The sequence below is a fragment of the Ischnura elegans genome, chromosome 2 (assembly GCF_921293095.1).
Source record: "Ischnura elegans chromosome 2, ioIscEleg1.1, whole genome shotgun sequence".
Taxonomy (NCBI): domain Eukaryota; kingdom Metazoa; phylum Arthropoda; class Insecta; order Odonata; family Coenagrionidae; genus Ischnura; species Ischnura elegans.
The window spans coordinates 5,114,252-5,141,435 of NC_060247.1; the positions used below are offsets into that span (position 1 = coordinate 5,114,252).

Consider the following 27,184-nt stretch of genomic DNA (forward strand, 5'->3'; position numbering starts at 1 on the left):
CAGTACGAAAACAATAACAATTAATGCAAAGAATTACTACCATTAGCCCAAATTTTACGTGTTTTATTCATATTTACAATTCATAATTTTATTTCATCACTTGACTTGCTACTAAAAATATCCTCAATGTAGGCTATCAGGTCGATTCTTGAAAAATTTCAAGCTTGTGTTAACACACTAACTCGCCAATTATATTAATAGTTATAGCTTTCAATGAAAACCATATATTACCATAATAATACCATATACTTTGATCAGCCGTTCATTTCCTCAATTGGACAGTATATACAAATACATGCAACGAGTCGAAATTGTTTTCCCCACTATTCGCTGCCTTCTACAATTAAAACTAAAAATTTACTAAATTTTAAACACGGGCAGTCGACTTGAATTACTTGCTTGAAAACAAAGGATTTCTCCGAACACCAATAAAGTTTCCGAACAAATATGATTCACCACAAACGTTTAATGGAATATCCATGCACTACATCATTAATGCAATATATATCATGTGGAATTGAATACAAATTGTTTCCTCTATAGACAAGTAAGTTATTCACACAATTAAGTTTCAGTTTATCGGCACAGTTCAGGGTCTATCAAAAATTTCAGTGAGCACATAATAAAATCAGCTGATACGAAAACAATGATAACTGACACAACAGCACTTTCCACACGATTCACTTTTTCACAGTTGTTCCATCCATCCTCAAATTCACCATCACATCCCTCTGCTTTTTCCAAATCTGCAGCTGAAATATTGATACTATTCCATCATATTACATGAAAGCACAGCGGTGACGTTGCCACCTACTTCATTTCCTAAACAGAGAATGAATTGAAATTAGGGAGTCATATAATATAAAGCTAGTATTAGAAACGAAAGCTTCTAGTTCATACAGTAAAGCTATATCGTCACGATCAAAGCAATAAAAGTTGGTACATATTTATTTTGACATGCAACGAACAGACAGACTTCGAAGCCTAAGACAATTACGAAGAAAATCAAACATATTTAGGTTTCAATGATTATTTCGCATAACATATATCTCACGATAAAGGACCGATCGGATATAGGTAAATGATTCAATATTTATGCCCGATAAATCATCATTATAACAGTAAAATTATGACCTAACCCACCTGTCTGAAGCCATTGTGATATTATCAAAACAACAACAATCAGCTGATTTCCTAAACGAGATTTTCAAAGCATATTATATAAATCCACGGTTTAATATAATTTTTAAATGCAAATTAAGCAATTATTTGTAATTGCAAGTCAATATTCCATAAAATACAGAAAAATATATAAAATATCTTCTCCCTCATTGGTTGCGCAAACTGTTCAGAAAGTTTTTCATACGGGAAGGGGCGGAGCTTCCAAATAGCTCACGCAAGGAATAGCATGCTGCTATTCCGAACAAAATTATTACTACGCTTCATTCTGAATACGGGGTCGTTGCAATAATGACCCGCAGAATAGCATATGCTATTTTTTGCAACGCTTATCCAGAATAGCAGCCCAAGAGTCGATAGAATCTACCGGGGAACGCTTCTTCAACTGCTTTCTTCCGCGAGCGCAGCGCTGCGACCTTCAACTCGCAAGCTGGGTGATTTGTCTTCTCGTAATGTTTCGCTCCGCTTCTGATCCAAAGACCAGGCACTTTTTGTATCAGATCCGATCTAATGGAGCAAAGTCATCCTTTAATAACCTCAAACTACCTTATCCTTCACTTCTTGATCTTGACTTCGATGATACGTGACGACTGATGACACGAGTTATCCTCCGAGGGCCGCTACAATAATGTTTTCTCGTACCTAATGTTTTCAATTGATGGCTTATGCCCCTTTCAACTCTACTCCCAACGGGCAGTCCATTATTAGCCCAATATTTTTCCAGTCGGCTACTTTCTCTTTTCAAAAGAGGAGGCCCAATATCAATTGCGCAGTTCACTAGAAGATTCTTTCTGTAATCCATTCCAAGGTCAGTTTCCACGGAGGAACAGCGAAAGAGCAGAGGAAGCGTTTCCCCTGTCATGACCGTGAGTTACAGCATTCTTTCCATGCGGAACAACATTATTTTACATCGTAATTTACATATCCCGGAGCCAATTTACCGACATGCGGCTGATTGATATCGATGTCGATTCAAAAATATCTATCTGGTGCTAATTAATGTCAAAAGAGAATGACAATCGGAGTTTTGACGAACTATCACGGTCCATGACTCAAAATAAATCGCTCATACTGGAAAAAAATCACCGCATACTCACGGTAGAATAGATGAGCGCGGAAAAATACGAAAATCCGGCAGGTATCCCTTGGTGGTTGACTTCGACATCATAACCCTGACGAAATTGCCTAACTCCAGAGGCACTGACAATTTTTCTGATGAAATCCAGTTTTGTTGAAGATTAAACCTTTTCACTTAACTTAAAGTTTAGCTAATCGTTATTCAAGGTCCAACCAAATTTCATTAAAAGCTGCAGAGAAACAAGGTGAGTCGGAGTCAAGGTGATCAGCGCGCCGCGTAAACAACTTCTCCTGGTTCCATTCGACCTGCATGAGGCCGCGGATATATGACAACGAATCTGGTGCCATCATCGAGTTGAATCACCATCGCCTTGTACGCATACTAGAAATAAGATTCTCCTTTTTTGGATGACCTCGAAATCCAAAATGTGCGCACGGGAGGCTTTTTAAAGGCTCATAAATCCCTCGTTTCGCCGAGGCAACAGAAAACGCTAAGTTGGTATAATTCCAGAAAATCTCCCTTTTACTAGATATTCGGTAGTTTAGATTTCGGGATTAGCGATCTTCTGCTGTCCCTTTATTTCGCTCATCTTTATAGATGCAATGACGATTTTTCGAGTACCTATACTTACACCTTTTCTTATTATATTAGAAATGCTATAGTCACCTACATGTCACTTTTACGGAAAAAAATTTAAACTTTCATCGAGACCACTGAAATGTACGTAAAATTGGAATCACTAATGTCCATAATAATATTCCGTGTGGGAATGCTTTTCAGTTGATGCATATAAAAATTTTCTTAAAATATTTCTTTAAAACAATAGGGTGGTTTCCTGTTATTTTTTTATTGCCTAAATCGAAAGATTATTACACCTGGAGTACGTATTTCACGCATTTAGATTTTTAAATGACGAAATCTATTTTTTGCGATTAAATGAAAAGTGAAAATTTTCAAGCGCGCGAAAACGCGACGCGTAAGTATGAATGCCGGGAAATCTCTCCGTGAGACTTATTTCTGGTTCCCGCTGCCCCCCTGTGAGGTGACCTTGAGGCGAGGCTTAGCGCTGATACGACGCAGGCTGCTAGCGGGTAGCTGAGTACCCTGCTGGCTGGTAGTGCTTTTCTTAAATAAGGATTATTACCTTATCAAATGAAGAAAACTTTCCGACCTTAGCCAGTTTTAATAAGTGATTATTAAGACATGTTTCCCTGAGCTCTACGCCTCATGCATGCATTGGTAACCTCAGACGATGTATAACTCCCATCTTCTCGTATAGAAACTAAGTCCCTGTGACGTCACGTGGAGTGGCATCGCATAGGCGCCAATCTGGCCCTTTTCAAATGAGGATAAAAATGGACCATTGCCATTCGTCTGAACCGCTATTTCTAATAGGAAATAATTTGTGTATTTTGAATACACTAATGGTGGGTAACGAATCGCAATCAATGCTTTTCGTTTTCTTTGATGAAGGAAACTACCCTATTGTCATCCTCTCATTACTTATTTTTACTACCCATTTTTTTTAGCTGATTCCTGAAAAGTATTATCCAACCTTCATAGGGCTGAAAACACTTAATCAATGAATTTTTTGCTGCATGCAGCACCTTTTAGTTATGTAAAATAATACTTTTTATTCATAAAAAGCCATTCCAATCATTACAGACCCTAAAACCTGAAAAAAATGGCAGGTCCGCATTTAGTGTTTTTCCGCATTTAGTGTTTTAAAGTTTGTCCCCCCTGAAAAACCTTAAATCAGGATTCTACTGTATTACTTACACTCATTGCACTTAATTGTGAACTCAAAACTGATAAATTTAGGGTTGTAAGTATGTAGGTACACTAAACCATGACAAATGATTAGCTAGTGTAGCTTTTTTCATTGCAGACGGTGTAAACATTATTGAATTTTAGGTTACAACCAACTTAAACATTCATCAATCAAAATCAAATGCAAAAATATTAATTTCGAATATTAATTGCAATTCGCTATTTTACCTTTTACATAATTGATATCTTAAATCTTGGGTGTGCTGTTATTGCTGAAGGTGATTACAAAAAATCATTGTGAAGGGGTTTAAGGCAAAATTAATTGCACCGCAGACTTTGTATGAGATCAGTGTTTACCTTTTTCCAACTTGCGCTGTTGGTATTTATTAAGCTCGGTAAAAACTGTGCATTACACTTGTAAATATTCCCCACACTTCTGGAAAAGCTATGAAAATTAAAATTTCAGAGTCTTAGGAACCTGGCCAAGTTTATTTGCATTATTCCATTATTATCTCTTTTGTTCTACCGAATGATCATGTTGTTACTGGCTTCACTAGTATTCATTTTGTGATCTCTCTGGTTTGCTGTCTCAAAATTTCATTACAGTGTGGATTTTATATTGTGATGCACTGAATTGAACCGTAATGAACCAGAGAAACTCTTTCCCAACTCCTTAGTATTGAACAATTGGATTCTCTGAGATGTTTTTACCTAGACTGCTGTCCTCACTTAAGCTATGGTTCCAAATACACTAATGTCATTGTGTAAAGCAAGCGCATCATGCTGTCTATCATCCGACGTATTGTGGCTTGCATATCTGTAAAGCTGCCTCACTACAGACATGGTTGTTGGAATTGCTTTTCCTTTTCATTTTCACATTGGATCACATCTCTGGTATTCTGCTCAGCAATTTGTATAGAGTATTTCTTTTGTCGTATTATGATTCTTATTGTTTGAGAATGTAAGCATTATGGATTTTACTGTGGTTGAAGTTGAGTGTATTAGTCACTGAAAGTGTATATTTTTCAAGGCAATAAATGCAAAGAGTGTGGGATGGATTGCCTTTCCTTGCGTGTATTGGTAATGGATTTAGGTAACTTGTGATTTATGTCTACATAAATATTAATGCTCCAAAAATATCTATTCGTCCTACTTCGCATATAATTTTATGAGTAGTTGTAATTGCAAGAGTATAATTTTATATTTTCAGACATTGTAGAAGCTATTACGCCTCATAAAATTTTGGGTCTTCGGCAAATTCTCAACGAGAGTGCCATGGATGTCATGTATTACACGAGTCCTCTCTACGGTGCTGAGGTGAGTGCCACTTTTCTTTTCTCTCTTCCCATGTCAGTTTATCTAATTCAAATTGGTATGTTTGGGAAATGATGTGCCAAGCGCATAGAAAGTGAGGCTGAGCGAGTCAATTAGTATATTTATTATTTCATTTACAGTCAGATGCTTTTGAGATATGGAAATACATATGTACTTCATTTTAGTCTATATTTTATGTGGAAATTAAAATATGGCATTGGACATAAAATCATATGACTATTAATAACTGTTTGTCTTGATAGTGATGCCATAGCCATTGAAACTACTCGACAGGGAATAAAAAAGTTTGTGGAACAGTACTTGCTTTTTGTGTCACCATGAATATTAATAAGTTGTTAATGAACTTGTACTGAATAAAAGAATTTTTCAAAACAGGAGCAGTCTTATTAAGCAGAGCCCTCACTGTAAATCACAAAAGCACCTACAAATAGCTATAAAGCTAGTTTATAAATGCCATATTATATGCATGGAATTTATCAAAATTTCATAACATTATTTGATGATAATAAATACCTTTTTCAATTTGTTTAATGCGTGGGATGAACTGAATCTGGTCTACAATCTTTCAAGGCTAAGGGGAGAAGTTCTAGCAAAATGGCAGAAACTAGTGTTTCTTTTGTTAGCATTAGCACTATTGGACACAAACAACTTCAGTTGCATCAAAAGTTTGATAATCAATAAAAAAAAACTATAAGCCAAATTATGAGATAATTCAATCCAAGGGAATAACGTATGTGTACGAAATACGTACTTTCCATTGAGGAGTAGATATTCAAATGAAATGTGCAAAGTGCTGTTATCTCTTTACCTGGACACTCTCTATAAACAACACAGTTAGGAGGAGGATCCACTCTCATAAAGGGTGTTCCCCTGTACTTTTGCGAGCTTTTGGGAGTGAGGTAGAATTTATTTTCCCTCTATGCAACTTAAGTTGCTCGTTCACTTTTTAAGTTAATGCTCGCCATGTGGACCGAAAAGATATTTTCTCATTATATAATATATATTTTCATCCTATTTTCTTCTTATGTTAATGATATTTTCTTATTTAGGTAAGGAAAGGCCTCCTTGATGAGTTGAATCGGCTATACTCCATGTTCTCCCGACACAATGAGAATTTTGAGAAGAACAACGGGAAGGTATCCGTGCTAGCCCATTCCCTTGGCTGTGTGATCCTGTATGACATAGTTACCGGATGGCCTCAGCTAGATGACATCATTGAGCCATCACGTCCTCCATCAGTAAACGCATTTGTTATTTTCTGTTTCTTTACCATATTTCGTATCCAGTTATCCATAAATAAGTGTGATATCCTCTCTTTCAGGCACTTTCTCCTGTGGAAGAAATAAATAGCAGCAAAGAGGCTGGAAGTCCAGCAGAGAAAAATTCTCCTCAGTTTGGAAAATCAAGTCTTTTGTTTGAGGTATTGATATCATTTCCTGTGTCATATGCACTGGTATTATTTAGGGATGGTCGGATCGGATACATCAGATCCAAATACCTGGAAATATTGCCGTTCACCAGATTTATTTGATCCAAAGTCGCTGAAGACATCAAATCTGGATCAGAAATTTTTTATTAAAGCTTCAGTGAATGCAATACTTCGTCTCTATCAAGTAGTTTCATGATGGCTTTTGTAATGGTTCTTCTTACAATCCTGACTCTTTTGTTATTGCAAGATGCCATGCACCTCCTTCTGCATTATTAAACCTTGGGCAAAAACCGCTATTGAAACAGAAAAAAACAATCGGCCCATCTATTGCACGCTAGGCACCAGGTGTTGTCAATATCTTTTCCCCACCTTGGGGAGAAGGAAATAGCTGGCCAGTTCACCTCATCATGGTAGGGGCCTTTTACTGGCCAAACCTTACCATGTAAGAGAAATATGTTCACCTCATCATGGTAGGGGCCTTTTACTGGCCAAACCTTACCATGTAAGAGAAATATCGTCTTCTACTACATCTGTCTCTTAATTATGGGGAACCTTAATTGGTGTCTTTCTTGCACTTAGAAGTCACAGGGAGGTGGGTATAGTAAAGGAATTGAGTTTGAGAGAATGGATTGCATGAAGGTTATCAGCTCTGAGGTTGATTGGAGTGGTCATTAGACCAAGGTGTAAGGGACACAAGAGAATGTAGATGACATTATTATAAGTGCAGGTGGGAGATCGAGGGAAAGGAAGCAGAAGTGCATGACATTTTTTTATTTTGGGTGTTGAGGTGATGAGAATAGCACTGGTTTTGCAACGGCATGGGGCAGGTGAAGATTTAAAATGGGTGGTGATTCTTGGAAGTGGTTCCGAGGATAGAGAGAGATTTGGTGGCCATCAGAAGGCTGGAGATGGGCAATTTGGGAATATTTTGCAGCGGTAAGGCTGTTGGAAGGAGAGGATTTTCTTTTGTAGGAGGTGATCTTGATATCTTGGTTGGAGAAGAGATTGGTGAAGATTTTTTTACAAAATTTTCTGGGAATTCAGGGTTATTTGTGATTCAATGGCCTTGCATGGTGAGAGAGGAAGGACGGGCTTGTCTGGTGTGTAGATGGATGACTGCTATTGGAGTTCAACACATTCAGGCTTCAATTGGTGGAAGTTAGACATACCGTATAAGCTCGTGTAAGAGACGCACCTTTTTTCCCAGATATTGCAGCCGAAAATGGGGGTGCGCCTCTTACACAAACTTCTTATCTTCCCCCCCCCCCCCCCCCTTCACCGGTTGCAAGTTCAAGGGGAACTGAGTGGCCTTGGTTTTCAGCGTGAGTCAGTCATCTGAAACCCTGGGTCAAAATCAAGCGGCAGGTAGGGGAGTTTCTCCCTTAGTGACGTATTTTTAAAATGCTCCTGTTTGAATTTTTTGCAAGCATCGCGCCGTCACGTCGGTACCCCAGAGGTGAACATTGAAAAGATCGCGCGGGGTGATTCGCTCCGGAGCGCGCGCTAAATTTATTGCCGCGAGTGGGCATCCCGCGGCATTTATACTGCATATAGTAATATTGGTGTCAAAACCTGCGGTTGAAAAAATTCGAACGAGTGTGCTCACTGTTGGACTTAATGGTGGATAGAAGAAATCCGAAATGCTTATAAGTGAAGAGCGCTGAAGGAGAGGTCGAGGGGAAGAGGGCTCCCTCCCCTCCGTATTTAAAGCTACGAGCGAAGGAGAAAGGGAAGAACACGTCCGATCTTGCATGTGACGTCGTTGCCTTTAAAGCGAAGGGGCGAAGGCACAGCAATGTGATATACGCAGTTTGCGTTGCCTGAGTTTCCAGTCCGTCTCGTCTTGTTTAAATGCGCTTATGCTACGCTTGTTTCTTCCGAAATTGTGCTGTTTGGACTATGTTGAATATAAATAGCCTTATTTTAGCTATAAATCTTTGTGTCAATCAATTAGAGCTCAAAAAACTTAAATGCTCTAAGATATACGTCGCGTTAGGTCTAATTCTTTTTAGAACCACGTGCGTGTCATACAATTGCTGAAAGATATCGAGATATCTTCGAGCTCAGAAGGCGACTCACGTAGCATTTGACCTCCAGAAACTCGGGGAATCGAACCTGGTAGACCGAAAAAGGTCAGTTGGTGGAATGGGGTAGGGATGAAACACGTTTCCATTGTTCCCCTGCAACTTGATATTTTCCTGTGGAGTCTCGGAAAGGAAAAAAACGGCAGAGGCATTAGCTGATGGAGAGCCGAGTGTAGTTCCGTTAGGCCCCTTGCACACACACCGATTTTGGACGGCCGGTAAAATATTGGCCGATATTTTACCGGCGAAGCGATGCTTGCACACACGCCGGATTTTTACCGGTCAAACGATACGTTGCTAAGTTTTTGAGCCGGCGCCGGCGATCCACAGTGACAATAGCCGGCAGCTAAACGGCATTTTACCGGTGCCGGCGTGTGGTCGGTACGTGTGCAAGCTCCAATGCTCTCCCATTGTTCACCATTGGAATGTGGACGGCCGATATTTTACCGGCCGTCCAAAATCGGTGTGTGTGCAAGGGGCCTTAAATCTACGACGTGGTTATTATCCTACGGCGCTGAGATTACCCCGATTGTTGTTCAATCTCTTGGGAAAGCTCATGCCATTTACCTGTCGTGTTTTGCCTTAAAATTTTCCACGGCTGCAATTCTATTGCAATACTCCTGCGAGAGCTTTTAAACAAAATTGTTCGTGAGTAGGACAAGCAATGTAGAGCGATGGCGTATGCAAAGAGAGGATCGGAACTCTTTCTACTCCCTCTTATGCCGCCGCAGTTATCAAAATTTCCTTTTTCAAATAGTACTGAAAGAGGACATTTCGATAACTGTCGAAATTCCAGGCATACGTTTGCAACACCGCACGATAGGACAATTTTTTCTTTACAGCTTCGATCCTCAAAATAGGGGTGCGCCTCTTACACGTGTGCGCCTCTTATACAAGCTTATACGGTATTTAAATAAATAAAAGATCATAGCACTCTTCCACAAGATTTTTCAATGCGTACAACTCGTTTAGGCTCACTGAGCCATCATCTGATACAAGACACTACGAAACATTTGAAAATCTCCTTTATACCCTTGAGAAAGGGGGAGAAGTTGGGGAGGATTGAACATCTTTGAAGAAGGGGGTGGGAACGGGTGTACAGAGTAGAGACAGTGGGAAAAGATACAACTACGGGATGTGGGGAACCCACGTTGGAAGGAGGACTCTAGTCATAACTGTAAAATAACGACACATGGGGAAGAACCATAGAAAAACGGGAGGGGGGTTGAGAAGAGTGAACAAAGGGGAGGGGGGTTAGGGTAAAAAGAGAGGCCGTATGTCTTTAGAAAGGGAGAGGAGGTAGTAGCAATGCAGGAAAAGAGGTGGGGGTGAGGAGTCCCTATTGTAGTGCAAGTATTGCTGATTGTTCATGGGCGTACCTAGCGAGGGGGCAGCTGCCCCCCCCCCCCTAGAAGCAAAAATCACAAAAGTCTTTAAGGAAAATCTGGACAGGAATTGAAACGAAGGTTTTCAACAAATTTTCTTTAAACCGACAAATAATGATATTAGTATAGGATAAGTAACTAAAATAATTTTTAAGCAAATAATTTTAGAAATAATAAAGCGCTGTAATAGTCTTATTGAAATGTTGGTTTCATTTACCTTTTCCTTGTTAAAACTGGAACAACCATAGCTTGCCCCTTCCCCCTCCTCCCCCCTAGTTTTGGTCTTGGGTACGCCCTTGAGTTTGTTTGTGAGTTTTACATGTACTGAAGTGTTGACATTTTAATTTTGTAGGTACATAAATGGAATTACACATCTAGAAATGTTATTCTGGAGGAGGATTGATGGATAGTGTGCAGAAGTCATTAAGTGCCCGAGTGAATGAGTCTCCCCCATGAGTCCAGAGAAAGAAAATGTCGTCATTGAAGCGGAGCCAGAAGTGGGCAGTAGGATAGGAAAGGATTCTTCCAGAAGGCTAAGAAATAAATTTCCATATGAATGGCTAAATATTCTTCTCATGGTGCAACCTTTGACCTGTTGATATTGTTTGTCAATACATGAGAAGGCATTGTGAGGGAGACCTAATTAAAAATCAGTGCTTGTCCAGAAAGTGCCGAAGGCAGGCAAGGTCTTTGTCATGAGGCATGGAAGTACATGAGGATGTTACGTCAATGGTGGCCATTATGTCGTCTTTGTCAACAGGAAGAGAGGAGGAATGCGATTGAGAAAATGATGAGCTTGATACATCCTCTGCCGAAGCAGTAGGAGATTGTCTTGTTCCTCCTTGCACTCTGGGTTTATGTTTGGGGAGGAAGGAAGTGTGGGTTGTCGGATGATGGCAAGTTTTCGTGTACGGACATAGGTGGATGAGGTATGTGACCGTAGCGATTCTTTTATAGGGACATTTAAGCAATAATCGAACTGATAGTGATATATTCTGCAGTGAATGGGGACAGGGAAATTGGAAGAGAGGTCTTTCATGGTAGTTGATTCGTATGTTGAGGGGAGTACCTAGTATCTACGTTCCGCCTTAGGAAAGGTGGACGAGAGACAGTGGTACTGGATGTGCACAACATTTTGAGAGTCACACGAACGTGTGGATCTCACCGTGTTGGGTATCTTTGAGTGTCAGCGATGGAAGGAGGAGAGAGGATGGAGCGAAGGGAAAGTTTTGCTGTGGCGTTTACCGCAACCCAGCGAAATGACGATATGAGATGGAGCAGCTTCGTTTGACCCAAGGGTAGGATTGGAGCAGAGGTGAGGAAGGTTGGGTGGAAGTCAAAAGTACATGGAAATATTACGCTCTAGATGGGCTGGCAAACAGTTTTGTGATAGAATTAAAAACAAATCTTTGAGTATAGTTTTGAATTTGTGAATGCCAGTAAATTATATGTTGGAAGAAGTTTATTTTTTTCAAGGTTTGAAGTTGGAGGGACCAGAAAGGATTTGTTTATTTGATACAATTACTAGAGTAGATCAAGATATCTTTTTTGATGTATAATTTAACTTTTCAAGGTAGACTTGGATTTTGGATTCAGAATTGCAAATGCAGTGACACCTAATGGTCAGTGAATATGAGATGGAGTGCTTGGTTTGTTTTGGATGATAGCTATCTTAGTGGAGTTGGAGTTTTATATTGGTCGGTTTGATGTGCACTGTTGTTTCAAAGGTGCCATTCGGGTAAGAACTATCAAGATGTTAGAAGGGTTACAAGAGAGGAGGAAGTCCAAGATGCTAGGTTGGGACAAGTCAGGAAAGTCAGGAAAGTCAGGAAATAGTCAGGAAAAAAAGTTTTGGTCAGGAAAATCAGGAAATCGTCAGGATGAGCGCCCGAAGAGTCAGGATGGATCGGATTGTGTGCCTTTTGCTGTGCCGCCGGCCACCGCACGCCGCACTGGCGGCAAGCGACAGCCGCAAGATGAGCCGAGAACGCCCGCGCCGCGCTGTCTCACCGCCTCCCTTCCCCTCGTGCTAACCCGTGCCGAACTGGGCTGCCGCCTTCACCGCCGAAGCAAGGAGTGCTGGCGTCGCTCTGCCTGCCGCTGCATGGCAAGGTTCTCGCATGTGTTCTAGCAATTCACCGCTTTACACGACGCAATTTTGATTGCGCCTTCGCACGTACGTCAGACTGCGCAATTCCGTGTACCGTGTAAAACGGCCTTTAGACACTCTTAACCCTCTCATGCATGCATGCATGCATGAAATCCTTTGGAGTAATCAAAAAATAAAATAAACATGTGACGAGTGCAAAAAGTGAAAAGGGTTGAAATTTTACATCGCTTGCTGCAGCGGTTCCAATTAGGCAAACGTTTAGCAAATAATTTAGACTATTGAAAAGGAACCAACTTCAATATTGAGCTCAGAGAGAATTCAGAAGAGTCAAAGCATTTTTAGAAAATTTCTAGAAAACATTCAGCAATGTGAGTCACTTAAAAATAACGATCATTGATTATAAAATAAATTTTGAAATTACCGATTGCTAATTCAGATGCACTATAATTGAATTCATATGCCTACTTTTAAAGCTCCTCTCGATCACCCGTCAGGTATGCTATCAGCTAAATAAAACTAAAACACATATATGCATATGCTTTTCACTAAGGATGACCATGTCATTGCAAAACGCTATTTTCTCACCATGCGTCTTGTCGTTCATTATCATGCTCTGGAAAAATTAGTTGATAATTGAGAATAGAGAAAAGTATAAAGTCTGAACGCAATGAAGATTACCAATAAATCTGGAGCAAAGTATCAATACCTGAATTAATGACTTTTGATCGGATAACCAGGCTAAAATCTCAAAAGTAAAAAGAATCCTTCACTTGGAAGAGGTTCTGATTCAATACAGTTGCAAGTACATATGACGTGAAAAGAAAAAAAATTGAAACGGTTTATCCTAATTTACCTTAGAAGTTTAGCAAGACTACCAATTTATAGCTTGTTCGAGTGAAGGAATAATTACCATAAAAAATATAGGTTTCTATCATGCGATTTACGATCTTTCCCGTGATGCCTGAGAAATATTTTTAATGCGCTAAAATATTTTTGAACTTCAATTATCACATGTTATGGGTTATTCTGCTCAGCCATTGCCTGGAAAATTGCTCTGTATTATTTAATGGCGTACAAAATAATAAAATTACAACTAGTTTTTAGTCTCACGTCTAGAAATGAGGTTGAATGATTTCTTACAATGGGGATACAGTGGAGGTCATGCCTTTCGGGTTGATGATGTAAAAACATAATTGTCTTTGCACGAATAAGTATGTTAGGTAATTTATCTCAAAAGTGGAAAAAAATCTAGCTTATCACATGTGATAGGAGCATCGCAAATCTTGTACATCACTTCTTTGGTATATATACATATTAATTTTGACCGATTCACTTTCAGCGATATTTTTTTAACGTGTGAGGGGTATTAAGAGGTTGTTGGTGCCGATTTGTATATCCATGAAATAAAAGGATTCCTAAATTCAAGTGCCCACGTGTAGTATGAGACGTTTCGTCCAGCTTTCTTCGTTTCTGACAGTTTGAGCACGTCGCCACTGTATAGCGGGAGGCCGGCATACACGGCAGTGTAACGCGCTCTTCTTCCACAAAAAGTCATTTTATCATTTGTGGACTACTGAGACCATTAACGGAGAAAGCGCAGGAAATATTGACTACATTGTGTTGAACGCATGGCGACGCAGCGTCTCAGGAACCTTAAATGAATTCTGTACTACCATACGACAATGCAATAGCAAAGTTGCATTGGGTCGTCTGTGACATAGTAGCGGCTTGGTAGGCTCATGCGCAGAAGCGAGTGAGGCAACCTTAGGCTCTAAACCTTGGCTCCACGGTCGCTCCTTTTCCGCGCCTTTCCCCCCACACCCCCCGCCATCCCACGCGCTCCCCGGGTCTACGCCCGCGGCGGGTCAACAATAACAGTGCGACGGTGACGAGTCCGGACGAGTCGGTGTGCCTGGAGAGCAGCGGAGGTTGCGTTTTCTTCATTGAAGGTAGGCTGTCACGAATATTAGCAAACTCACTGTCGTGTTATTTTATCCACTCCATTCGACTATTCATTGAAACTTAATGGTGCTGTAGTTCAAAATGAGATTGTATTATTTTCAGACCCGAATGCTGAGGCCCATTTCGTCTCTAGTCATGGTCGGGGGAAAGCAGACGTATTGGAACGAGGATTGGTCAAAGGAGCTTCATTTCAGCTGCTTCTCACCAAAGACTTCGACTGCATTAAAGCATGGATTGCCAGAAGGAAAACCAACTTCTTTCTACTGCTCGGTGTGCTGCAAGACGAATCAACTCGGCAACATGGGTCGCGGTGCCCTGACTAAACACCTGTCATCAACCCACCACAATACTGCCGTCGAGAACAAGAAGAGCTGTTACGGGATCAAGATATTTTGTTTGCCTTCCGCTAAGAAGGTAAGTGATGGTGAGTTATTTGTAAAATCTTCGGGGTTTTCTGGTTCTCTACCCCAGCCTGATTTTTGTAGGTGACTACAGCAACTCCCTCTACCTCTACATCCGCGTCGGTGAACCCCACGGCGGCGGCACCTGGTTCCTCAGCATCGGGTGGGACTGCAGAAGACCCTCGGGACGATCCCGATGACCCCACACCAGCTTCACCTGCCTGCACATGTTCATGCCCATGTGCGCGATGTACCAACGAAGTTATCGCCGTCCCGAAGACTGCTGGTTTGCAAGGTCTTAACACCTGGTTAATGAAGCAAGATACTACCAAAGCTGAGATTTTGTGGTGTATCTATTGTGTAACGAGCCATACTTCTTTGTCTTCTGGGGGCAAGGCAGTGCAGTTATTTCCCACAATGTTCCCAGATAGTATGATTGCTGCAAAAATGGAATTGGGTCGGAACAAAATCGCCTATTCACTTGTACATGGTTTAGCCCCACATTTCCATGATGTTATCACATCTAAGTTAACCAAACTGGATTTTGTGGTAGTTTTATTTGACGAGAGTCTCAATAAGTGTAGCCAGAAGACTCAAATGGATCTTGCCATTAAATTTTGGTGTGATGATCAAAATGAAACGGTGACGAAATATTATGATTCAGTGTTCCTGGGTCGCTCAAGGGCGACTGATCTCATATCGGCATACTGCACAGCAATTCCTAGAAGTGTGCAGTCTCATGTGCTTATGGTTGGCATGGATGGCCCGAATGTTAATGTCAAGTTCCTGAAAGATCTCCAGATTTATATGAAAACAGAGTTTGGTGAGGATGAGCCACTGCTGCTGCTCATGGGGTCCTGTGGTTTGCACGTAGTTCATAATTCCTTCAAAGAGGGGGTTAGTAAGTGTGGCTGGAATATTGTCATGTTTCTCAGGGCCTTATACAATATATTTAAGAATGTGCCTGCCCGTCGCAGTAAGTATACAGAGTGGACAGGCTCTACTACTTTCCCAAATAAGTATTGTGCAGTGAGGTGGTTGAATAATGCACCTGGTGCCGATAATTGCATCAAAATATTGCCAAACGTAAAAACTTTTATTGAAAAAGTGAGAACTGGACCTGAAGAGGATAAAATAAAATCTGCCGGCTTCTTGTATGTTGCAAAAGCTGTTGAAGATAAGATGTTGGGGCCTAAGTTAGCCTTCTTCTCATATGTTGCAAGACTTGTTGAGCCATTCTTGACTACTTATCAAACCAATGACCCAATGGCGCCGTTCTTGCACACGGACCTGTCGAACTTAGTGTCGAACCTGCTTAGACATTTTGTCAAGAATGATTATGTAAATCGAAAGTCAGATGTATGTAAAGTTGACATTACCAATGAAGACAATCTGATTCCTGTGAAGAACTTCAATTTTAGTTTTTCTGTAAAGGACGCTCTCAAAAAAGTACAAGTATCTACTCCAGAAATGCTGAAGTTCAAGGAGGAGTGTGTGCTCCTGCTGAAGGCTATGGTTAGTAAAATTCTTGAAAAGGCTCCCTTGAATTACAAACTCTGCAGAGCCATAACTTTTTGTGACCCAGAACTGATTTCACATTCCAAAACTGCCGTTTCTACTCGACTGAACGGCTTCTTGGAACAACTGCACAGCCGCAATTGGCTTCCTGCAAGTGAGTGCGACACTATTTTGTCTGACTTTAAGGTGCTCTGTGACAAACAAGTATTTGCTAACGCCTGTCAAGAATATGATCGTCAGAGGCAGAGACTAGATCATTTCTGGAGAGGTATCTGGGATCGTTATAAGTGCTCAGATGGTTTAGTGAAAGTGATTAAAATGGCTCTGATCATAAGCCATGGCCAAGCTTTCATCGAGCGTGGCTTCTCCATCAATAAGGAGATAATAGTAGAGAACCAATTAGATATGTCTTTGGTGGCTCAGCGCCAAGTGTACGACTCAGTCAACGCTGCTGGTGGCGTAGAAAACATAAAAATATCTGCTGAAATGATCAACAGATTTCGGCACGCGCGCTCCGAGTATGAAGAAGCAAAGAAGCAGCGCCGATCTGAGGACGCTGAGGTCGAAAAAAAAAGGACCCATGAGAAGATGATTGGAACTGAAGTTAAGGAGCTTCAAGCCAAAAAGATGAAAGTGTTAGCATCAAGCCAGAAGGAGGCTGATGCCATTGATGAAGAAATAAAAAAGTTGACTGGTACTTTCTAACTTAACAATGGAGTTTCTAACTTAGACAATTTGTGAAGTGCACTTTAAATTAATAGTGATTTTTTTGTTCACCAAGTTTTTTTTACTGTTTTGACTAATGATTAAGTCACAGTGATTGCTAGTCCAAAGTGGCCATATTTTGTTTGGAAAGTCAATATGAAAGAACTATGATAATTTGTGAAGTGTACTTAAAATGAGGAAATAGTGATTTTTTTGTTCACCTTGTTTTTTTTACTGTTTTGACTAATGATTAAGTCACAGTGATTGCTAGTCCACAGTGGCCATTTTTTGTTTGGAAAGTCACTATGAAAGAACTATTATTATGTGTGAAGTGTACTTAAAATAAGTAAATTGTGATTGTTTTGTTCACCTTGTTTTTTACGGTTTTGACTAATGATTAAGTCACAATGATTGCTAGTCCACGGTGGCCATATTTTGTTTGGAAAGTCACTATGAAAGAACTATGATAATTTGTGAAGTGTACTTAAAATAAGGAAATAGTGATTTTTTTGTTCACCTTGTTTTTTTTTTACTGTTTTGACTAATGATTAAGTCACAGTGATTGCTAGTCCACAGTGGCCATTTTTTGTTTGGAAAGTCACTATGAAAGAACTATTATTATGTGTGAAGTGTACTTAAAATAAGTAAATTGTGATTGTTTTGTTCACCTTGTTTTTTTTACTGTTTTGACTAATGATTAAGTCACAATGATTGCTAGTCCACAGTGGCCATATTTTGTTTGGAAAGTACCAAAGTACCTAACGTGTAGTACTGTACAGTAGTAACATTTCTTGTAAGTTTTTCTGATATTACAATTAAAAAATACTGAAGTGTTGCATATTTTGAGCTATTTCCTTGTATATGACCTCTTATGACATCTTTCTTCATGCGTTAAAACTTATGGCGAACGCTAGAAAAAGTCAGGATATATCAAGATTTTGGTCAGGAAAAAGTCAGGAAAAGTCAGGATGGGAGGAAATTGAGATCTTGTCCCAACCTAGAAGATGTGAATTTTGTGGAGGGGAGCTCATTTAGTGCTCTGGTGAAAGTGATGAGAGACTGTCCAAATCAGTCTGAGGATATATCATCAGTGAACCTCACACAGAGATCTAGTTTTTCTTTCTGGGTCAAGAGAAAGTCTTCACTTCTGGGCTGACTTTCCCTCATGAATTAAAAACTAGGGTGAGAGCAGAAATATAATTGATGATAGTAGCTGGTGACAAAACTACTGTAAAAATTTGAGTTGGTAGTTGTCATTTTCAAAATTTTCTGCATTATTTGACGTGGAATGACCCCTCTCTCAGTTGTAAATAACCTATTTCTTTTTCTGTCCTTGATTTCCCATACCTCTGCTTCTCATACACTTATACTCACACTTACTACTACGTTTTGTTTCATATTTCTTTTGCTTCTATGTCAATATCCCAGAGAACAGAATTTAGAGCTTTATCCATGTGAAATCTTCAGTTAATCGATTCAACAATTTTAGAGCTGTAGTGATCGTTTTTCCATTCATTATTCTGTCTGTTGTCAATCTCTTGTTACTATGTCTGCTTCTGAACAATACATATCTACTATAAGTATGTACATACTTAGCGATTAAGTTGCTGTCAAGCTACTTTACATTATAAGGCATTTCTTCTTTTAAATGTGGCACTGTCAAATGAGCTATAGGAGAGAGCTCTGTACAAAGTAAGAAATTTGCATTGTGGTTAGGAGGACCAGTTACTTTCCTTGGACCTCCCTATTCTTTGTTTTTGTTCTTCCAAAGGCTTCATTTGGGATTTGAACTGAGGACCCTTTGACCCTTCTGCAGCCAAGAGCTATACCCACTCAGCTCCCACTCATTTACACATATTTAAAACCATGTTTTCAAAATTGACGCCTAATATTTCTTTTTTTGCTTTCAGATTGACAACTTCTTTTGCCTTGGCTCTCCTCTGGCTGTGTTCCTTGCCCTTCGTTGGAAATATCCCAGAGATTCTTCATGTCAACCCGAAATCATTCCTCCGTCATTGTGCCATAGATTATTTAATATATATCATCCTTCTGATCCTGTTGCTTACAGGTTTGTTGAAGTTATTTTTCATTTGTTTTATTATTACCTACATTGAAATCAATGTGAAATTTTCCATCGGCCAGAAAAACATCAGGAATTCATATAAGTGTTTTACTGTATTTGTACAAACCTAATGTGAGGTTTTTATCACTCCTAACCCTTGCAGAAAATACATAAGACTGCCTGGCAATCGGATGCAAAAGTCTATCTAGACTTGAAAATGTTGGTTGCATAATCTGTTACAGGCTACATAACCTAATTTATGGATAACTGAATTTGCCATATGATAGCTTTGCAGCCAAAACCAACATTAAAAATAGAAGTACCATAATTAATATTATTTTCTGCTAAATTATAAAACAAAAAACATCTTTTGGCTGCTGATTCATCTGGTACTTCCAGGAGGAGCACACTACTTAATGTCCACACTACTTAATGTCCTTGGGTTTGGCTTGCAAGGGGAGACCACGAAACTTGCCCCACCTTCTTCAATGCTGTATTTTTTATGGCCTTCGGAATGGTGAACACATCCCTGAACTAGTAGTGGCTCTGTTGAATGGGCCTTAGTTTGGCTGTAATTAATTAATTTTCATGCAGTACTTTTCACAAGCCGCCTATAGTTCCATAATATCACGCCACTCAGCCGACGGGTCAGGTGGGGTAGAGGTATCATTTACGGCTACCACCCAGGGGACCAGGGTTTGGGGCTTTGTAATGGCTGTATATTTTGTTGTCTTCATTGTGATCATACGGCGTCAACTTTTTCATTAATATTAATTGCGACAAGCATAGACATGAGACTATTTTTTTATCATCATAATGGCGTTTAGGTATTTAAGCAGTGCCATTTCCAACATGGAGAAGTGAAGGCTCCACTTTCTACTCCCCTCAAAAACATACCGAAAGATTAACAGGGGACTAAAACAGTGACTTTATTCATGCAGGTAGTTGAGTGTTATAAAAAGATTGCTAGTGCTGAAATCAAAGTGACTTCAAATTTACATGGTATTAGCATTATCAAGTCTGAAATTAATATGATAGGATGATCTGTAAATTAATGAATAATTGTACATATTAATGTGTATATTGGAAAGTGTTACTACAATGTACACACAGTAGACTCTCATTAACACGAACAACTTTATAACGCAGTCCTCGTTATTACAAAATTCTCGTTATTACGAAATTGCGAATATCAGTCCCAGTCCCGGAAGTAACAAAATGAACTATATCACGAAGTTCTGCGAAAAAGCAACGGCATTTAAGTGGATATACTCTACACTGCGTAATCATCATTTATCTATGTTTAAGTTCTCTTCTTCTACTGTGCTTAAGAGCGTCGATTTTGGTTCTTTCTTCATTAGGAGACACTGTATTATGCACGCAACATCATATAACAAGCTTCATTCCTGGGTAATTATGGTTAACCACTCATTAACGCTCGTAAATTTGACGTGCAGTTAGTTCTTCCTACTCACATTGGATTTACGATTTATCAGAGGTACAAACATCCAAAAAATTCAAGTGCGCCAGAAATTTCTAATTAGGCGTCTTTGGAATTTGCCAATGCGACAAAACGTGGGGTAGAGGAAGTCGCACTTCGGACATAATCTGAACAATTTATCATTTAATCCAGTGTGAGGTCAGAAACTGTTCAGTGTTTCACATATTCTTTCTTCCCGCGGACAGCGATTTTTTTTCGGCTCCGGCTATGTTGCAGGCTAGATCGGTTTGTCACAATTGTGATTAACCTTTTCGCGCCGAGCTCCTTTACGGGAAGTTGCTTTTGGCTCTACGAAGGGTTTGAGAATTTATTTTTCGCCCCGTACAGAGTTTTTTCACGGCTTGGGACTGTGCAGGTAGTCGCTTCCTCCCCTTAATGACCTTTCCTAGCGGGGTCCCGGACCCTTTCCCCGGCAACTGGGCAAATATAATCCTCGACCCTTTTCCCCGAAGGCAGCCCATCCCGGCGTACTTTTGCGGTCAGTTTATTGTTGCCAGTGCAATTTTAATTTTTTTAATTGTTACTGTTGCATTAAATGGCGGTTCATCAATGTATTCCTTTCATTTTGCAATGCCTGTAGAACTTTTAAACGAAGATCTACGGTTATTTTTAGGGTTTTCAGCAAAACTGCGCTATATCATAGCCAAATGAGCTTTTCCGAGAATAGTGAGGTTACCATCTTCCACGTACATATTTCAGTAGGAGAATACTTACACCAATATACTCTTGGGTGTTCCAGTTGGAGGATAATAAGTTTTTCCTAGAAAAAATTAACGCTCTAATGTATCCTGAAATAAGCCCGTGAGGGGCACAGGGCAGACCACCTTAATGGATCCTGACCAGAGAACCAAGATATGAGAGTAATTACCTGGGTAAAGCAGTTCTTATTCTTGCAATGGTATGGAATGCTTCTCACAACATGTGTCTACGTAAAACATTCCCTATTGGTACATTAAATTTACGAATTTTTAGGATATGCATTAATCAGTATTTATAGCAAAATTTGTTTATAATACCTTTTTATTCAAAGGTTGGTAAGAGGTTATTAAAAATAGCCTCTGTAATGTGATTTTGGCTCACGACAAAGAACTGAGAGAATCATATTTTATTACATTATGAGGGCTTTTTTTCATAGAAGTTAAATCGGATATTCTATCGAATTTCACCGCAAATGTACACTTAGAATGTAGCTAACAGAGTAACGTATATTTTTAGATGTAAATCATTACAATATCGCTCCTATAAACTTGGTAGTAAGTTATAAAAATAACAATTAAACATCTAACCTTAGTGTCTCCAAAAATTGTTCTAGGTGATGATCAACTCCGTTAATATGAACGCTAGAATTCTGTTTAAAATTTGGAACCAATCAGCAGAACATACAGAATGTAATTCCTCGCATTGATTTTCAATAAATGCAACATGAACGTTTTTAGTTATTTTAACTTATAAACAAATAAGTGACCACGAGCACCTTCCTTGAGTTGGACACTGAGAGCCAGAATGGGCCGAGGTAATCCCCACACGGACAATAGGAAAGGGTCGGACCTCTCGCGCCGAGGGACCCTAATGGCGGTTGGGACCCACTTGGCATTCTTGACCGCGAAATCGTGAAAACACGGCCTTTGGCCTTTTGCTTCGAAAAATTCAAGCCGTGAAAAGCCGGCCTTCCTTCTTTAGCATCAGAAAATTCAGGCCGTGAAATCATGCCCTGCGTAGGGAAGAGGTTAACGCATGATTGTGATGCAGTGTTGCATTCTGAAGGATAACCACTCTCCTCGATGCCTTGTTTAGGTTTATCAACTTTCGAGCAAGGTCTCGGAATGCATCTTCCTCATATCTCGAGGGCTTGGGCATAATTTAAGCACGAGTACATATTATACACTTGACTCTGAAGATTATGAGTGTGGGAGATTGAAGAGACTAGAAATTTCGACAAAGGGTGCTTCCCATTCATGCGACTCACGCCTCGACTCTCAGAAAATCTTTTCCAATTTTGGCGTGTAATCGTTTGTTGACTTGTGTCACGACAGTCAGCGACACACATAGAATGGAACACGAAAACCGTGATGCAAGTTGACTTGTGTCGGCGTATGTCAATGAATGGAAAGCACCCAAAGTATGTTTTTTTCTTCTATCAATGATTCCTAAGAGAAACGTTCATACGAACTTTGTTATTACAAATCTCCAGTGTTTCAGTCCCATGAACTTTGTAATAACGAGAGTCTTCTGTGTATAGTAAAATGAGTGGATAAAACTTGCATAAATATATGTATTTCCAAGTACAGTGAAACCTCGATATAACGACACCCCAATGTGCACTAATAAACACTCGCTATAGCGAATTGTCGCTTTACCGGAGGTGGAGCAAATAATAGCCAATATACCTGTTGCGAACAGATATACAGGAACAGGAGTGGTGCGGGGACAGATAAACATCTATCCGATAAACGTAAGCATAAATCCAGACGAAAGGCGATGTTTTTTTTATCACTAAATTTCCTTACTCAAATAACGACTAACTATTCAAACAATTTATAAGCGCCGCACTGAATAAAAATCATGCAAAGCATTGTTTCGTCATCATTATATTTATCGAACGACAGTTTACCACATAAATTTAAGACTGAGCACTCCATTAACTTCATTTCTAACAGATCGCTAGCAATTACAGAGGTTAAGGAGTCTTCATGAAAGTCTTCCGGCGGTGAAACCCTCGCTATGGCGAGAGCCAACACCGAAAGGGTCTCGTAAAAACGAATTCTTTAACATGCTTATTATAGGGTAAATTGACGGTGCATCGGCTATCTCTCGTAATAGCGGGGGTGTCGCTATAGCCCGTACTCGCTTTAACGAGGTTCCACTGTAATGAAGATGTGGCAAGGTAATGGAAGAAAATAGCAATCATACAAAAATTTGCTGTATTTACATTTTTCTCATTGAGTTATTGGCTATTTAAAGGAAAAAATCCTATGTTATGTTAATTCAAATGTATCAACTTCAAGTTGACATTCAGACTGTTACTAGCTGCTGTAATTCTTGTTGTGCTCATGACAGCCTATGGAAGCTCCGCTTAATGCGAAAACATGTCTGACAAGAACCATGCAATGTTGGATTTTTTCATGCAAGTGTTATGGCCAATGGACTGTGGAGGAGGGCTTTTCAAACTTATTGTGGTCAAACTCTCATTGTATTCCTACTTTTGCTTCGGAGTTAATGTTATTTTATTGTATTGGTGAAGAAGAGAGATTTATTACATTGAAAGCTTAGATAATTGAAAATTGTCCTAAGTTAAATGTAATTGAATTATGAGATTCTGTTTGAATATTTAAATATTCTAAAATGCTATTTACTAATTTTAACTATTAATTTTTCTATGCAAGTTATCCTGTGAAAGTTAATTGATTGTACTTCTCTTTATTCAGGAGAGCTGTCTGCATTCAGGGCTAAGTTTTTTAGTTTTATATTATTTTATTATATTAGTATTATTATTTTTAATAACGAAACGTTATTGTACTTTTCCACACGATTTAATTAATACGACCGGTTTCGTCGCAGAGGCGACATCATCAGGTACAGAAACCGTTATAATAACCGTTATAATAACCGTTATAATCGTGTGGAAAAGTACAATAACGTTTTATTATTAACCCTCCGGAACACGCGCTGAGCCTGACAGGCTCACATTGTTGATATTTTCTTAATAGTTCTTGACAAATTCTCAATAATGCGCTTACATTTTCTCTACCTTTTCCTTACTCTTTTGGCTACGTTTTATTTGCCCAGAATATCCCGATCAACCTATCATAAGGTTGGAATATGATAATTTTGCTTCGTATGCACGCGGTGTGAGACCCTCAGGCTCAACGCGAGTGCTCACGTTACATTTTTGGTTCTCACCCTTAGCCTATTATTTTACTCTGATTGCCTGTATAGACACAATGTAGGCTGTTATGGATAACCTCTAACACTATACTCCTAGTAAAGGTTCTTTTTCTGCCAAATGGGCTTGATATTTTGAAAGTCAAAACTATTTACATGGGAGTATGTCTGAGAAGCCATTGTTGCTCGTCCTACTGTAATTACAAGCGCGCTATAGTTGACACAAAGTAAGCTACTTGTATTGATTTCACACAATGCTATAAGTTACGGCTCGTTATAATTACACCTCTTTTCGAAAAGTGTATTCACTTCGCCACTCGGCGGCCATAAAATTCGGAGGACACGGTCATTCTGACTAGAGAGTGCACAGATATTGGAGGTGCTCTTCTCGCTGAAGTTTCAACTGCGCCAGTTCCGCCACAAAACCGTGAGTGTACTGTTTCAGCATGCTGGCAGTGATTTTTTGCTTGAAAAAATTATAGAAAATACAAATACATAATAACAGCAAAGAAGACAAAAAATGTTAGGATAGCTGTTTTCATGAGATATTTGAAAAATTTGACAATCGCAAAAGTTCTTACATTATTGGTGAATACACAACTATTTATGAGAAAATTGTGAATTTTCGAGGTCTTTTCGCATTCCAGCAATAAATACCAAGTATGCCCAACAAATAAGCGATAAAAAATTTTGCCTTGCTAGGTAGTTTATACTTCGATCTTTGAAGTGTATGCTGGTAAACCACCTGATAGATCGTTTTCGGTCAACAACAGCCCTTCTGATATCGTGAAGAGTTTATGCTTCCCATCAGCAGTACTGGTAGAAATATTTGGATTTCAATTTATTTGCCAGCTTATGTTTAGTAAATGAACTCTTGAAATTCCGACTTGCCGTGATTGGAACAATTCGGAAAAATAAGCGGGAATTGCCTACTTTTTTTCGTAGAAACAAAAAAATAAGAAATCCAGTTCATTTGATTTCTCCAAGAACTGTTTTTTTGCGCTATACACTCCAAGAAAGAATAAATTTGTGTTTATGATATCAACCATGAACTATAACAAAAAAATGATGAATGTAGTGGAGATGAAAGAAAGCCAGAAATGATACCTTTTTATGACATGACAAAATCGGGAGTAGATACACTAGATCAGTTATGCATGGCATACAATGTATCAAGAAATTTGTCCTATGACAAGTATTTACGTTATGCTAAATATTGCTGTGGTAAATTCCTACATTTTTGTTTACCTCGGAAACAAAAACTTAGAAGTGAAATCTTGGAGAGCGTTATTTAGGCAGTTGTCAGCTGGGCTCGTAGATGAACACGCGTAAAGAAGGGGAACCATAAAATCGCTCCCCAAAGAGTTAGGGCTAAATATAAGACGAGCCTATCAAGACTAATAGAATAGTTTAACCAAAGGCAACTTAAAAAACAGAGAACCCAAAGTTCACTGAAATTTGAAAAATGTGTGCAGACTGTGGATACACGAAAAATATATTTACCGGGTATGTCTGCGAAAATAGTGGAAAGTGTATTTGTCTCGAGCATACACATTTATTGTATGGTGCATGCTTGCAGAATAATGATAATAGCTAATTTTGCCTTATAATATTCTTTCTGCCTTAATATTAACACTGTGTAGTGGTTTTACGAGTCAATAAATCAATAACAAGTAATGGTAATCTATTTTATATCACACTCGATATGAAGAAATAATTACATATTTTATCAGACGAAAATGGACTTGATTTTCATGAAATGGACCATTTCAACATTATTAGTAACATTTAAACAAAAGATGAGGAAAAATAATTGACTTTAATAGGTGAGGACTTGAAAAAGAAAATTGAGCCTGACAGGCTCAGCGCGAGTACTCGCGTTCCAAAAAGGGGCGCGAGTCCTGCAGGGTTAAGAATGGATTTTCACAAAGTAAAGCCAGAAACAATCGAGTTTATTATTATTTTTATTATTAATCTAATAAAATTGTTATTGCATTCAAATTCCATTGTTAATTTTAGCTTATTAATATATCATTAGTTATGATTCACGATGTAATAAATACGCCTCCTTTCCTAATCCAATTTTTCCTTTGGATTTTTCCAGAATGGAGCCCCTTCTTATTAGAGGATATGAAAGGATTGCTCCTTTGCAAATACAGCCATACAATGCTGCTGTGAAAGTGCCATACAGCAAAGTACCTCTCGAGCCATTAATATTGTTGGATCCTCGATTAGCAAAGAAGGAGGGAGATTCGGAATGTAGCAGCAACGAAGGAACTGCCCCAAACACTCCCATCAAAGGTTAGCATTTGTTTATTTCTGGATAATGGCTGTGCACTATGTATTGTATAGGCAGGGTTCCCACTCAACCGTGAAAACCTTAAAACCGTGAATTAGCCGTGAATTTCCTCTACCGTGAAAAAACCGGGAAATAGCCGTGAATCTCGTCTTAAAACCTTAAAAATCTCTCAATCTTGATAATAATACCTTACCAGAAATTTTCATCTTCGTTCGTAGCTAGCGCACTTCTATTCATTGTGGCGAGCATCGTCGCATGCGGTCGCATGGGTCAGAAAAGCGTGGGAACGAATGTTGCCTGAAGAAAAAAACATCTTTCCCCAGCGCAGGCCTTTTCTCTCCCCCTCCTGAAATATGACACCACTTCTCATCAGCTTGTTTACTTTCCTCAAATGGCTTGGTTTCCCCTCCCTCGGTCACTGCTTAGTCCCCCTTCAACCCAATTAGCTTTCCCACTGGCTGCAGCGACCACTTTCGAAACTAAA

General features: G+C 39.3%; 2 protein-coding genes across 5 annotated transcripts in view; both read left to right on the forward strand.

Annotated features, from left to right (window-relative positions):
- The window catches only part of LOC124153339 (phospholipase DDHD1-like), a 73,621-nt gene that overhangs the window by 13,916 nt on the left and 32,521 nt on the right, over positions 1-27,184 (forward strand). For all 3 annotated transcript variants that reach the window (XM_046526444.1, XM_046526443.1, XM_046526442.1), the window contains exons 6-10: positions 5,238-5,344; positions 6,412-6,600; positions 6,684-6,782; positions 18,867-19,024; positions 26,506-26,702. In XM_046526444.1, coding sequence (XP_046382400.1) covers positions 5,238-5,344; positions 6,412-6,600; positions 6,684-6,782; positions 18,867-19,024; positions 26,506-26,702 — 750 coding nt within the window. The remainder of the gene's footprint in view (positions 1-5,237; positions 5,345-6,411; positions 6,601-6,683; positions 6,783-18,866; positions 19,025-26,505; positions 26,703-27,184) is intronic.
- LOC124153338 lies at positions 12,052-17,002 on the forward strand. Of its 2 annotated transcripts, XM_046526441.1 has the most exons (3): positions 12,052-14,319; positions 14,435-14,746; positions 14,818-17,002. In XM_046526441.1, the coding sequence occupies exons 2-3, from the start codon at positions 14,441-14,443 to the stop codon at positions 16,954-16,956; spliced, it is 2,445 nt and encodes an 814-aa protein (XP_046382397.1). In that variant the 5' UTR covers positions 12,052-14,319; positions 14,435-14,440; the 3' UTR covers positions 16,957-17,002. The 2 variants fall into 2 exon arrangements, with proteins under 2 accessions (XP_046382397.1, XP_046382396.1); XM_046526440.1 differs by having other exon boundaries at positions 12,052-14,746.